The sequence below is a fragment of the Erpetoichthys calabaricus genome, chromosome 18, assembly GCF_900747795.2.
Source record: "Erpetoichthys calabaricus chromosome 18, fErpCal1.3, whole genome shotgun sequence".
Taxonomy (NCBI): Eukaryota; Metazoa; Chordata; class Cladistia; order Polypteriformes; family Polypteridae; genus Erpetoichthys; species Erpetoichthys calabaricus.
The window spans coordinates 13,846,655-13,861,554 of record NC_041411.2 but is presented as its reverse complement, the minus strand read 5'-3'; the positions used below and the strand labels follow the sequence as shown (position 1 = coordinate 13,861,554).

At 39.6% G+C, this 14,900-nt stretch overlaps 1 protein-coding gene across 1 annotated transcript; it reads right to left on the bottom strand.

Moving 5' to 3' along the window:
• Window positions 1-1,935: 1,935 nt before the first annotated feature.
• LOC114668500 (MORN repeat-containing protein 3-like) lies at window positions 1,936-6,794 on the bottom strand. Its single transcript, XM_028824275.2, has 3 exons — window positions 6,483-6,794; window positions 5,435-5,619; window positions 1,936-2,271 (listed from the first exon to the last, which is right to left on the bottom strand). The coding sequence occupies exons 1-3, from the start codon at window positions 6,559-6,561 to the stop codon at window positions 2,203-2,205; spliced, it is 333 nt and encodes a 110-aa protein (XP_028680108.2). The 5' UTR covers window positions 6,562-6,794; the 3' UTR covers window positions 1,936-2,202.
• Between the last annotated feature and the right edge of the window lie 8,106 nt (window positions 6,795-14,900).

Here is a 14,900-nt window from a genome sequence, read left to right as displayed (position 1 = left end):
GGTGAAAAAGGAGCTGAGCCGCAAGGCGAAGCTCTCAATTTACCAGTCGATCTATGTTCCTACCCTCACCTATGGTCATGAGCTATGGGTAGTGACCGAAAGAACGAGATCGCGAATACAAGCAGCTGAAATGAGTTTCCTCCGCAGGGTGTCTGGGCTTTCCCTTAAAGATAGGGTGAGAAGCTCAGTCATCCGGGAGGGGCTCAGAGTAGAGCCGCTGCTCCTCCGCATCGAGAGGAGTCAGATGAGGTGGCTTGGGCATCTGATCAGGATGCCTCCTGGACGCCTCCCTGGTGAGGTGTTCCGGGCACGTCCAACCGGGAGGAGGCCCCGGGGAAGACCCAGGACACGCTGGAGGGACTATGTCTCTCGACTGGCCTGGGAACGCCTTGGGATTCTCCCGGAAGAGCTAGAAGAAGTGGCCGGGGAGAGGGAAGTCTGGGCATCTCTGCTCAAGCTGCTGCCCCCGCGACCCGACCTCGGATAAGCGGGAGACAATGGATGGATGGATGGAGTTCTTCGCCCTTTTATTGAGGTCCTCAATTACCAACAGGTTGGGGCAAATGGTACCACCAAGGTGGCAAAAGGAAACTGAATTCTCTATTTTAAACCTCCAAAAAGTAAACCTCACCAGCAAAAGAGACACCATAATAGAAAAGAGACAGAATATTACTCTGGCGAGGAACCTGCAGAGTCTTGCCAGGATGCTAAAGGGCAGGTGCCAACACAGATTTCAGATGGAAATCCTGTAGGAACAGATGATTATAATTAAGATCATTCAGAATCACTATGGTTGATATCAAGCAAAGGCAAATTATCTTTGTACTTGATATGGAATGTGATTAGTTAAACTTGAATTCAGTTACAAGCCCCTCTAGAAACAATGTGGACTTGTGCATATTCCAGAGTACCCATTAGCAAGAGTCAGTATATATCACAACACATAATATTTTTTTCCATTTTCTAAAGTTTGTGTTTCTCTTAACCCAATACAAATATGAGACACTACATCTCACATAAAGGTAAGACTAAAATATTCCCAAAGTCATTTTTAACAAAGTTCACTCAAAATTGTATATACCAATGTTCAGTTGTTAACTTATTGTATTTTGTTTAATATTATGACACCTCTGGAATATTATTACATCTTCCCTTAAGCTTCATTTTGATTTTTCAAAACAGGCCACAAAATCAGGTTAACGAGGAAGTGGAAGTGGAAGTGGACGGGGGAATTCACAGTCATAATCCAATGCAGCCATCACCATTTCTGAACTTCCTGGGAGTTTTTACCCTTATACTTTTTCCTTTTGTTAAGACTAGCACCCTCTAAACTGTCTAGATGAGTCTGTACCAATCTACATATTGAATATTAGAAAACACGGTTATCATCTTTTATATTTGAACTCAAACTGTCTTGCCTTTTTTGGATCAGGTGAGCCTGACTTGCTCTGGGTTGACTGCAGTTTCATTTCAGCTGAAGTACTGACATCCTGTGTTAACATGTCCACTTTGTACATTACCTCCATAGCACCACTTGTAAAAGATAAAAATCTCAGAGCATTTCAACTGCACCATCTGTTGGTAGTGGGGAGGTGAGCACAAATATTCTGCTATATTTAAAAGATGAATGTATGAAAATATGGGACAACTTAGGTTGTTAAATGGGTGATATTGTTTGTATAAGCAATCTGAAAACTTTTAATTAGGTGATTATCCTAGGGTATCACTCCCAACAGATCTTTGATCAGAAGACAACCGACTGGAGATCACTCAAAATACAGACCAGCCAAGAGAGACCCCACACATCTGCAGTTTACCTGAACCAAAAACTCCCAAATATCCAACCATTTATTAATGTTTAAATGATCATGGGCAGAGTCAATTGTTAAGACCTAGACTGAGCAGTATCCTTTATTATCAACTCAACAAATCTGAAATGAGCCAGGAGATATCCCACTTTATTAAATAATCCACAGAAGACAGACTAAGAAAATGAAATATGCCCCTAGGGAGACATACTCCTAAAAAGAAAGAGATTTTCTTGAAACTCAAAAACAAGAAAAATGCAGAACATACCCAATGTCTGGCTTGAAGAAGAACTGTGAGAGACGGGAAAAAGAAAGAGAGGCATGTGACAGGCCTAACAACAGCCGTCTAGGCTCAAAACAGGGAACAAAGATTAAGGGTGTCCTCCAGCTGCATTTAGCTTGAGCCTGGGAAAAATGTTGATTGTGCCTCCTTTAAAACAGCACACGTATCTGCCAGATACACCTAGAGAAAGGAAAAAAATAGAGACAGGCTAAATTATTGTCTATGCATTTAAAATTGCAGTCAAATGTTGACATTCCAAATTAAATTTAAATCAAGTGACAAATAATGTAGATATCAAGTGATTACAAATATATAAGGGTGATATATTAACATACAGTATAGATATGAAGAATCAGAGAGACAGATAGGAAGGACACTATATATTAGATAGGGCACTTTATAATAGACGATGCAGTATATTAAATGTGAATAGCCAGTGTGATATTTTGATGTGAATGGCACTATATAAAATATATAGATCAAATAGATATAGATGCAAATTACATGGGAATTTAGATTACTTTCAATATTTCTGTCCAGATGTTATTTTGTATTCTAAGATTTGTAATATTAAAATAATGATACAGAATGAACATACATGTTATGGTACTAGTGCAAATAAAAATGCTTCCATTTTTATTAAACTCTCCAATATTGTTCATTACAAAAGGTGTTATATAAAATACAAGTGCATTAAATAATTACTGAATGTTGTAATTTTATCTCATTCATTGAAAACATTTTTCCAGGTTTTTCATGTATCGTTTATATCGGGTTTCTATTATTTAACATTTTACTGCATTTGACAAGCTAATTTGGAGCAAATGGAGTGAATAAGGGTAACCTTAGGGAAACCAGGATTCACATCCCAGGTGTTCCCTGTATGGAATTTGCATGTTCTCCTTCTGTCGTGTCAGTATGGCACATTTGAGGTCTCCAGTTTCCTCCCACAGTCCAAAGACATGCAGGTTAGATGAATAGGGATTGCTAAACTGGCCGTGGTGTATTGTATGTTTATGTGTGTGTGTTATGGACCACCAGGGTGTGCAGCAGCCGCCCCGACCCCAACACAGACAGACGGGGGGCACAAGTGCAAGCAGACACTTTTATTTTTTTTCTTTTTTGCTGTGGGAAGCGCCTTCCTCCTTTCCCACACGTACAGCACAGTTAAGTGCACCAATCATTTCTCTTCTTCTTTTTCTTTCCTGTTTCTTTCTTTGTCTCCAATACTCCTCCAGCAAGATTCGTCCTCTTCCACCCAACTCTGACTTACGGAGTAGTGGCTGCTGGCTACTTTTTTAAGGCACCCGGAAGTACTCCAGGTGCTCGTTGACCTAGTTCTGTATATGCAGAAGTGCTGCAATTAAGGGCCCCTGGCAGTGCCCACAGGACCCAACAAAGTTGCACCAAACACCAGCTCCCATGGAGCCCTGTGTCTGAGGCACTGCTGCAACCCAGTGGGGGCTGCCACCTAACATTTCGGGGGAGATAATGACCTGGATACGCTCCCTCCTCCAGTCCTTTTAAGAGTAGAGGCGTCCCGGCTGAGCAAGGGCCCCGGTCGTACACCACAGTGTCTTCACCCTGTGATGAAGTGGCACACTATCAAGAGGTTGTTGCTGTTTTGTGCCCGATGCTTGCTGGGATGGACTTGAGCTTCTCTGTGATTGATGGTCTGAATGAAAGGTTTAAATAATAATTGAAGGGCTCTTCATAGTAAGTATTACAATGGGGCTGATGATGAAAGAAAGTAATCAACTACAAATTACTACTTCTCAAGTAATAATGGAGTTACTTTATTTGTTATTTCCCATAAAAAATAATCTTCAGTGGCGTAGCTAGGGGGGGGAAAGAGGGGACATCTGTCCCCGGGTGCAGCATCCAGGGGGCATCAAATTTCCCTTCCCCATTGCATTTTGGCAAACAGGAGAGGGCGCAAAATCTTCAGTTGTCCCTGGGCGCTGAGAACCCTAGCTATGCCTCTGGTAATTTTATTACTAATTACTTTCTAAGTCTATGCAAATATCAACCAGTTGAATGGTACAACAATGACACCCACTTGTCCTTTTAGTATTTTAGTTCATTAAAGGATTCTAAATAAAAATAAATCTTAATAACAGAAATACAGCTGACTTAATCACTCAAACACGGAAATATGGAGTCAGTAAATGTTAAAATTCTTGCTATCATAACAGCCAGCACAAGAGAGTACTTACTGATTGGTTAGACAAGCTACCTGCAACGTTTATTGTATAACACAATCAATACACACACGTCTCTGAGTTTCTCCTATCACAAGGCTCCTTACTCTTTCTAAAAACTTACACTTTGTAATTAACTATTTTACATTCACTAACAATTAAGTGAAGACTGAGATGACTTACCGTACTTATATACAGGCATCTCTTTCATTTTTGCAGGAACGTTACAGAAATGTGTTGAAAAATCAAAATACAGGCTTTAGCACTACATTTTACATCAGGTTATAGTTGTAGCGTTTTCATTTGATTAGATATTAAACACTTTTTTGCCTTGTAAATTTAACACCTTATGAGTACTTTGATCAAGAGGCTGTATATTGCAATCGAACACATATTTTAATGTTGCAATCATATGTATAATTATAAAGTTCACAGACACAGGACAAAGTTCATTTTGCTTTGTCTCGCTTAAACTAGAATTAAATCATCTTCTTTGATAAAATAGTGTACATATTCATTGCATACCAGGCAGGGGACGCAGACCGGGCAGCCACATTTACTCCTTGCACATTATGTAAGAAGGAATTCCTTCCCTTAATGACATTCATATATTTTTTATGTGATGCAAGAAACACAGTTCTAGCTAAGTCAGAAACTTTAATGTGATTGCAAAAATTTAAAGAGAAGCTGTTACTAGAAAATGTGATTAGATTACTGTAATGCGTTACATTGTACCATAATACACACGATTCTGCTGAAAATACAATACACTGCTTGTTCTGAAGAGCGGGTACTAGGCTGCCAAAAATCTTTTACTACTACCACTGAATTCTTCACTCCCATAGTTATTTTTCAATATAATTTATAGCTTAATTAAGCTAAGAAATATCTCTGCACTTTTTTGAAGTATTTAGGTAGTTATCTGCTTAGGGTTTAGCCAGGATTTATCCAGTTATTCAAATAAAGTCCCATTTGCACTACCCCTCTTACTTAAATCAAGTCTTATAGAATTATATTACCATGCATGGGTTTTGTATGTGAAAACGGGACCAGATATCAGTACAGGAAGACACTCAAAGTAAGTGACATGTAATTGACTCTTGTCTATACAACTGACGCAACCAAAGACTGCTTATATATACCTGTGGTACTGGGTACTGGGGTGGATCAGTGGCCACATGTCGCTGAAAGTCTCTGATGGTTCCACACTTGGGGATGTCCTCCACCCATATTCCTTCATACACCTGGCCTTTGTCAAAGTAGAAAAACTTGCCAGGGCCATGCTTTTTTCCTCCTTTCCAATAACCTTCGTAGTAGTTTTCATTTTCTTGGATTTAAAAAGAGTATGTTCCAAAATGAAACATTTGGCATTGGTTTTAGATTTTTAGAGCATTTTTTAATTAATAAAAGAGCTCTGCTGCTAGCCATTGTTTTCGCCTACTACTTACCCAGCTCCTCCAATGTGTGTCTGTTGGTATGCAATACTAATTACATAGCAGTCACATGATGGGAGAAGCAGGGGTTGTAAAAAGGGGGAACTCAAATGGAGATGTTAGTCTGTGTGTACAGTGTGTAAAAGGGCTACTGCAATAAGTTCCTTTTGTATCCGACTGTTTCTAATTCTTGATGCTTTGATTTTAATGCTTTGAATTTTGCTTTTGAACAGTGCTTTTTAGGAACCATCCCCTGATTATCTTGCATTTTCTGTGTATGGCCATCTGCCAGATTTCAGTACATTTCTTTAGATTACAGACTTGCTATTCTAAACAAAGATTGTTTCACTGTTTCTATGATTTTTTTTTCTAAAGTTAGCTCTGTACACCAAACAGGCTTTTCACTTCCAGTGAAGTTCCAAATTCTCACTATATGCTATACTATAGTTTTGGGACTTGGGTTTTCTTAGAAAGAATCTAACATTGATGGGCTGCAATGCATGAAACAGATGGGTGTATGGGTCCAACAGATGGGTGTATGTCTGTTTGGCCTGCACATTAAATTCAGCATTCATGAAAATGTTTCACTCTTTTTATGAAAAACACCATGTCTGCAGTGTTTGTATTACTTTGCTAGTAACAAATGTGTGACATAACTGCAACTTAAGCACATACCAGTGAGAGACATGAAGATTGTACTTAAAAACAAGTAAATAGCATTCATGCAGTTGGTGGACAAACAGATAGATTGTCATACTTAATAGATGCATTCCTTGACCATCTTGTTTATCCTTCAGCCATTCTCCTTCATAAATGCTGCCATCTCGGAAGTACATTCTACCCCATCCACTTCTCTGGTCCCTGCTCCATTCTCCTTCATAACACTCATTTTCTGAATAGTTGTACTTTCCAATCCCCTAAATAAAAGAAGCCAGTTCATGAATCCAAGTCTCAATGGCAGTATTCACTGGATAAGTACAAACTAATACAATGTAAAACTTCAGAGACATTCTGATTAACTTGATCCATGTGACTTTAAATCACCTCATTGTTAAAACTGAAAATAAATACTACATGTATATTAAATTTATATTTATTATATACAGTTATGCTACTTTCATTTCAAGAAAATAATTAACTTTGGAACTCAACTAAATGAGAAAGCATGTATCTCTCTATTATAAAAAAAAATCTTGGTGGAAGGGAGACCAGGGAGACGAGACATGATCTTCTCGGAAGACACTTAAAAGACCCGCGAGATGAAAGAGATTGGTCACGGAGCGTCACGCGGGGACCTTAAACACGAGACTTGGTGCCAAGAGATTGCAATTTGACGTCCTGCAAGAGACGGCAGTGAGACAACATTTAAAACAAGTTCACAAACATCTAACCAAGCAGTTGTTGGAATGCTTTTGGTAGTCAGACATTATGTGCTCCCAGCTCTTAAAACAACGACAAGCGACAAGCAGAACATGCAGCTCACCAGCAGCAGCAGTTGGAAGCCAGCAGATGATCTGACCGCAGCTCCTTAGAGAGTGTTCAGCCCCCTCTTACCAATGCGAGCGGCAGAGACATGAAGTGGCAAAAGGACAGCTACTGTACAGGCTTTTAAATGATCGACGCGCAGCGCGACAAACATAACAGGCAGCTCGCCCGCAGCAGCAAGACAACATGATCCGATTGCATCTCCTTAGTATTACTCAGTGAAATAACGGAACAGCAAAAAGAGACTGAATATTGGTCGGATTTAAACTTTAAGTCAGAGACTTGTAGATTGTCTAATTTGTGTTGCCATCAGGGAAAAGTAGTGTTTCTTCCCAATAAAGAGGCATATCCACGAGAATTAAAAGATTTGTTGTTTGGTAAAAGTGAAATCCACATACGCGAGCGGCAGAGACGTGAAGTGGCTGGAGCGTAACGCAGGCTGGAGGGTTGGAGAACAAAGTGAACAGGGGCCGAAGCCCCCTAGTATACTTATATCATAATAACCATTGCATTTATTTTCTGGATCCAGACATTTTAATGCAGAGTCACACATGCCAAAAGCCAATCACGGCAATACTGTGTAATTCAGGAACTGTGACAATAACATAGGACACAGGAAAACTTACACGCTTTAGGAAGTGAACAGGGGAAATATCACTCTTGCTATTGAGATTAGAGCCACAAGGCAGCCAGTGCCATAGTGTGGGTTAACCATTTTAAAAGGAAGACCAATGAAGACTGAGAGAATATTAATACTTTTCTCCAGACTGCTGGGTGGGAGAAAAAATTGCCTTACTAAATGGGTATCCATTTACAGTACGCAGAGTAATCTTAGATATATGTAGAACGAGAGAGAGAGGTTACAAGGAGAATGCTTATGGTGCTTGACAGGTGGCCATGAAACTAAGTCACCCCATTGCACATATGAGCAAAGCCAATGGGGCAGTTTTAAGTTTTGCCATTTCCCTAGATACTTTGCATTTATCTTTGCCTTACAAGTTTAGAACAATTAAAGCACTATTAGGAAATATCTCTTTTTTGGCATTAGTCTTACTGTATCCAGTTGCCAGTAGATTTCTTTTCATATAATGAATTAAAATATAAGGTATGGATGCACACTTACTTCTTTCAGGCCATTTGCCCATCCTCCAGAATACACCTCTATATATTTTCCAGTCTCAGGATCAGGGATACTCAGTATCCCATATTTGCCTCGTTTTCCCTCTTTCCAAAATCCTTTATACCTAGATGCGGGGTTCTTCAAAAGTTCAATTCCCTTTCCTTGTTTATAAACAAAAGATGACTATGGAATTAGTAACAAAGTTATAAATGCAAAATGAACTAGAAAAGTATATCCATTTATCTAGTGTTTATTAATAAACATATCATACTTAGAAATGATGATATCTTTGAATGGTATATGTGGCTATAAGAGCAAGTCTACTTTTGTACACCAAGAACAAACCCCTTTTGTTTTTATACAGAACCATTCTATACTAGACATATCATCAAGATGCTTTATAAGCACAGAGCAGTACAATTATTCATGTACACTGGAACATAGCCTGTCAGGTGTATAACAACCAGGCATTCCTACAGAATCAAAAACAGTGTGGGCAGCCGAACCTCATTTCCCTGAGTGAACAGGCTGCAACTCAGGGCACCGCCCTATAAGAGCCAGGTTATATTTTCCATATACATGGATCCGCATATGGAAAGCAAAACATAATTCTCATGTCATTAATAGATGAACACACTGCAAAAGACACACTACAGACACTTTCTGGAAGAACCATAAACATCTATGTGGTCAAATATTTAATAGTATGAAAGGATAGCCATTTGTTTTGCTGGCACACTTTCTGCACAAATGAAGCAAGCATTCTTTTTGCAGCACATAAGTAGTCAACATGGTCAAGTGTACACAGGGCAAAACAGCAGAGGAGCATGGGTGGCTCTATCTATTTTTCTATATATGTTTCATTATAGCTGCAATAATAAAAAAGTTCAAAAATTAATAATAACAAATAAAAATTGGGGCGGTAAAGTGGGTAGCTTCCTGGGTCCTAACTGCGTGGAGTTTGCATGTTCTCCCCGTGTCTGCATGGGTTTCCTCCCACAGTCCATGCAGGTTAGGTGCATTGGCGATTCTGAATTATTCCTAGTGCATGCTTGGTGTGCGTGTGTGTGCCCTGCGGTGGGCTGGCACCCTGCCCGGGGTTTGTTTCCTGCCTTGTGCCCTGTGTTGGCTGGGATTGGCTCCAGCAGACTCCCATGACCCTGTAGTTAGGATATAGCGGGTTGGATAATGGATGGATGGAAATAAAAATTGTACACAATATTAAAATATCTTTAAAAGACAAGTAGTCAGCCAAACCCATTCTCAGACTTTGTTTGCATTTACAATCATTTAAATGTTTGTTTTCTGTAGTTTAGTTATTTTTTATAGTGTAGTGTACCAGTGGAAGCTCGGTTAAGAAGAGAGGTTATTACTAGTGAGCAGCAGTTTGGTTTCATGCCAGGAAAGAACACCACAGATGTGATGTTTGCTTTGAGGGTGTTGATGGTGTGAAAGATAGAGGCACTGTCGTCCCCTTGAACCCTCAGATCAGACGTCAGACACCAGATAAAAATCCAATTATTATTTATTTTATAATAATACTGTTCACCAAGCACCCTTCTCTCCACAATACTCATAAATAATCAATAACCAATAAACAATAAACCAATCCTCCTCTCCCAGATGCGTTGCCACCCTTCCACCCAGCTCAGCTCGACGTCTGGGATTTCCCATAGTCCTTTTATAGTCCTTGACCCGGAAGTGTTTCTCTCTCTGTCCATGTGATTGTTAACACTTCCGGGTCAGATAAAGACTCCTTTTCTTCAACCCGGAAGTGAGTCATTCACTCTGTCGCCGTGACTAATACGCACTTCCGGGTTATAGGTGAAACAAAAGTCTCTGGGCCTTCCTGCAGCGTCCCCTGGAGGTTCCCATGGTATCCAGCAGGGCTGTGATGAAAAACTCCATTGTCCATGATACCCTGCTGGAATTCGGGTACCTCTATGTTGCAGGCAGGGCTCCACCTGGTGGCTTGGGGGTATTGGCCGGGATGAATGGCTGGCCATATTCCACAATGGAGAAGTATAGAGAAGGCCAGAAGGAGTTGCATTGTGTCTTTGTGAACCTCGAGAAAGCATATGACAGGGTGCCTCGAGAGGAGCTGTGGTATAGTATGAGAAAGTTGGGAGTGGCAGTGAAGTATGTAAGAGTGGTACAGGATATGAACACTTACCATCCTTCTTGTTGTCCTGCCACTCGCCAGTATACTGATCTCCACTGATATAAAAGACTGTGTGTCTCAAGCCACACTTCTGGGCTTTCCTGTCCCACTCCTTCCAGAGAGGTTGAAACTCCCTGGGTTTCCGCAACCAAGGCATTCTTCCTGTATAAAGAACAATTTAACGAGGAGCAAAATGTCATTACTGGGTTTTTTTTACAAGTCTTAAATAACAAAATCTTTCCACAGAGTACAGCATAAACATAATCATTTGCTTCCTTTACATCACATTTGTTATTATGTATGTTAATCGAGACATTCTTGTGGCTACAATAGTCCTTGTAAATCGGATGTCTGCATGACTTTTCTTCAGCAAAGTTCAGACATGCAGTATGTCATGTTGCACACATTTTGAAATATCTGAAGACGCAAACACTCGATAGGAAATTCCCATATGGGGTGTGTAATCTGGAAAGGAGCTGCCTGCTGGACCGCACTCAGGGCCAGATTTTCCTATAGGCTAACTAGGCTTCAGCCTAGGACCTCAAGATCAAGAGGGGCCTACATTCAAATTGTTAGCAAAATTTTATTATCTCTCATGTAATTTACAAACTTAAAAATGGAAGGTGAAAGGGCCTCATAAGTGGAATAGCCTAGGGCCTCTTTTCATATAAATCCGGCCCTGACTGCACTCTAGTGATCTGCTTCTTATATCCTGTCCTGAGGTTCAACAAGAAACAACGCAGCTTTTTACAACTCCTGTGAATATGAAAGGGTATTGCTAAAAACTATCTCAGAGATTTGTTCTAGCAAGAAATGTTGCTTTTTAATCAATGATATGAAAATGTCATCCATGGCCTCCTGTCCAAAGTTGGTTTCTGCCTTGCTCCCAGTTCTGCCAGGATAGGCTATGGTCCTCCACTACCCTGAAATGGATTATCAAGGTTTGCAAATGTAATGTCATGTTATTTCAGAACTCTGTTACTTCCATTCAATACATTATTAGTAGCTCAGTAAATAAAGGAGATTTTAGAACAATTTAGGTCTCTTTTCAAATTTAGAATTTAACAAAAAAAATCAACTTATGAATAATTCAGGCAATAGATGCAGAAATCTTAAGAGGGTGTTGACACAATATCGTAAATGTCAAAATAATTGAACCTCTCCTTAAAACTGGACACAAATAACATAACATTGGGAAACCCTCTTCAGTCCAAGTCAGGAGTGTGGTCTGCAGCCCACCCTAGCAACATTAAGGGCATCACAAGAACCTGCCTTGGACAGACTGCCAATCCATTGCAGATGTATAATGTAGATATATATGTGTATCCCTGATTTCACATCATTGGATAAAGACATTATTAAAAAAAATACTTAAATATCTTTCTGTGTGTTGGGTTCAACTGCCAGCAGCTGCTATGATTGGATGGCAGGTCAAAGACCTTGTGGCTGGGCAAAGGTCTTGAGCTTCACAATGTGCTAAGAATGGTGTTGATTCAGGCAGGGGCTAGAGTTATGGCACCCCTGACTTAGGCTGACATTCAAAATGGAGTATGTGGTGGCATTTATGAGCACCTACAGTTGTCCACAAGCTTTTATTTGTAGGTGTAAAATTGTAAGCTAATTGGTAAAGTATAATTTTCAGTTCAATTTGCATTAAACTTACCCTGTGTTGGTATGTTTGAGGTGAAATATAACTATGTAATGTATCAGTAAGTATTCATCTGTAAGTCGTCCTCAAGTGTGTGAGTAGGGGGACTACTGGAAAGCACCATTGTGCATTATGCTATGGAGTGGCTGCTACTGCAGCAGTACCGCCGTTTGTATGCTAGGCATTCATCTAGCGATGCTAAGAGAAACACAATGAGAATCTAAATTATTTAATTGACAGCGGCATGAGACTCTATGCATGATTTTCTTGTTTGTATTAGAACATAAGAAATGTTGAGAACAAACTGAGACCATTTGGACAATCAAACTCATTTATCTCTAGAAACTCTATACTTTTGGCCAGGGGAAAGGCTACCACACCATTATTTCTAAGCAAGCTGACCAACTATCTTAACCATTTCAATATGTAACTGCTTTTAGAACATTACAGCCAGTAATTAGATCTTGTAATATGAATTGTGCCTTAAAAAAGGAAAACAGTGGAGGCCATTTGAAATTGCAGCCCACCATCCTAACAATTAGCACCCAGCACATTGCAGGCAAACGTATCTTCACAACGCACCTTGGACAAACTACTCGAACTAACACAGTGCAATCTGTTTTTATACCACTTTGAAATGGTGGCCACACCCTGCTGGAAGGAACCAATACTCACAGACCCTTTAGGGCAGGGCTGTTTCTTAGCTTATGCAAGCTAAACAACCACTTGTGGGCCACAATCCCACACAAAGAACGGGATGGGCTTCCCAAAGTAAGTTGATTATTGTGCCCAAATGGCTACAAACAGTCCATGTTTAGGTTATATAGGGATTATCAAATTCGTTTAGGATGAGCACAGTAATTACATTTTCTGGGCTGATGTATTAATATATTTATTTATCAAAATCTGATCTATTTGTAAAAAAGTAATCTATCCAGGGATAAAGTAATAAAATGGCGTAATTGAGCTTTCCTACAAGACTTGCGGTATTGTGAATTTCAGTGCACCTCTCAGGGACCGTTCAGTTGTTTTTCACAGTGGAGAACGGCACTGCCGTTTCTAGGGCGTTAGTGTCCTTAAGAATGGTGGCACTTGGTACAAGTTCGGACTTTTGGGCAGCGGACCCTATAAACGGAAAAACACCGGTGCGTCGCCAAACAAACTAACCCGCACTTGGATTATGCGACTAAAACCTCAGGATGCGGAATATCAGGATACCCTCGCTTACGGTGAACGGGACCTGGTCGAATAAAACCGCTGTCAGTGCACACAGTTGAAATGTTATCTTAAAATTGAACTCAATATTTAGCGTGTATTGTTCGTAACGAGGTATAAGTTTATTTTCTTTATGTTACCCTCTCGGATTAGAAAACTTCCATTTTGTAAATAATAGTAATGGGATTCTCGTTTTTTTTTTTCAATTTGCCGTGTAAATGCTAAAATCATATTGACCTGAGTACAAGTCTTAACCCGGGGAGCGCACCCTTTCGAAGTATTCACACTTTTTAAATTGTTCATGCATCTATCCGTTTGTGAATCTCCTTGGGCTGTTTATAAGGTAACGGTAATCCAATGCATAGTAAGCACGACTCAGCCCTGGACGGGACGCTGTCATTTGTTCACAGTTAACCTTAACATTCACTTCTTGGGGAATGTATGGGAAAACGGAGAATCCGCAAAGAGGCAGGCAAAATGTTGAATTCCAACACGTATTTACTCTTCCGGGGATTTAACTCATTATTTCGTAGTCGCTGCAATTTGAAATCTATTCGAATAAACATGTATTACATTTTGTTATAAGTCTGTTTCGAACCGTACTCACCAGTTTTTAATTTTGCCATATCCTTTGGGGTGTTTTATAAAAGGCACTATATACACTGTGGCTGGACTTGTTCGAAAAAAAATCAAATTTCGAAGCGCGCAGAAAACAGTTTTAGTGACATCTTCTGGTCAATAAAAATAACGAATATTGTACGTTGTAGTAGAGAAACAACGGGTTTGAAAGAGGAGCTCGTGATTGTGGCAAGCCATTACGTAAGAACTATTATTAGCTTATTTGGGGTAACAGACATGCTGTTTCATTCCATAAATAGAATAAAGAAAACTAATATATTTTACATATTTCGTTTAATTAAGTAGGCATTACTTAGCCCCGTTTTCTACAAAGGAAATTTTTATTAAAAACTACTTTAATTCAACTTTGTTAATTTGGATTACCTCTAATTAATATGGTTAAAATGCATTTTACTTATTTTCATCAGATAAAAGCAAAGATACAAAATGTGCATTTCTGTCACACATGGTGCAATACTTAGTGCTGCTGCTGCCTCACAGGGCTAGTAATTGGCCCCTCTGTGTGAGTGTGGGATTGTGATGGACTGGTGTCCTGCCTTGGTTTGTTTCATGCCTAGTGCCTACTGCTATCAGGACAGACTCATGGTCTCCATAACCTTGAAATGCATTAAGCAGCTTGAGAATGCTAAAACTACTGCTGTGTCTCAGCACTTCATTCTTCTAAGTCCTGTTATTGGGCTTCTTATTCTTTATTTAAAGCTTTGAATTTCCGGGCAAACTTTCAAAGATGTAGAAAAGTTGTGGTTATCTCAAACAAAAGTGTTGGGCTGACAAATGCTGTTTATTTAATTACTTAATAGTAATATGGAACAGGGAATTAATCTGATTAAAATGTGTGGATGAGTCCTTTGAATCAATTGTTGTTACACTAAACAACATGGAAGGTCATTTTCCTGTTTCAAATGTA

Excerpts from the sequence above, each read along its gene's own strand:
- LOC114668500 (XM_028824275.2), bottom strand. The coding sequence starts at position 6,561 with ATGTACTTCCGAGATGGCAGCATTTATGAAGGAGAATGGCTGAAGGAT. Across the intron at positions 5,620-6,482 it reads TCAAGGAATGCATCTATTAA|AAAATGAAAACTACTACGAA; the intron begins GTATGACAATCT and ends TTTAAATCCAAG. Across the intron at positions 2,272-5,434 it reads CCCAGTACCCAGTACCACAG|GTGTATCTGGCAGATACGTG; the intron begins GTATATATAAGC and ends TCCTTTCTCTAG.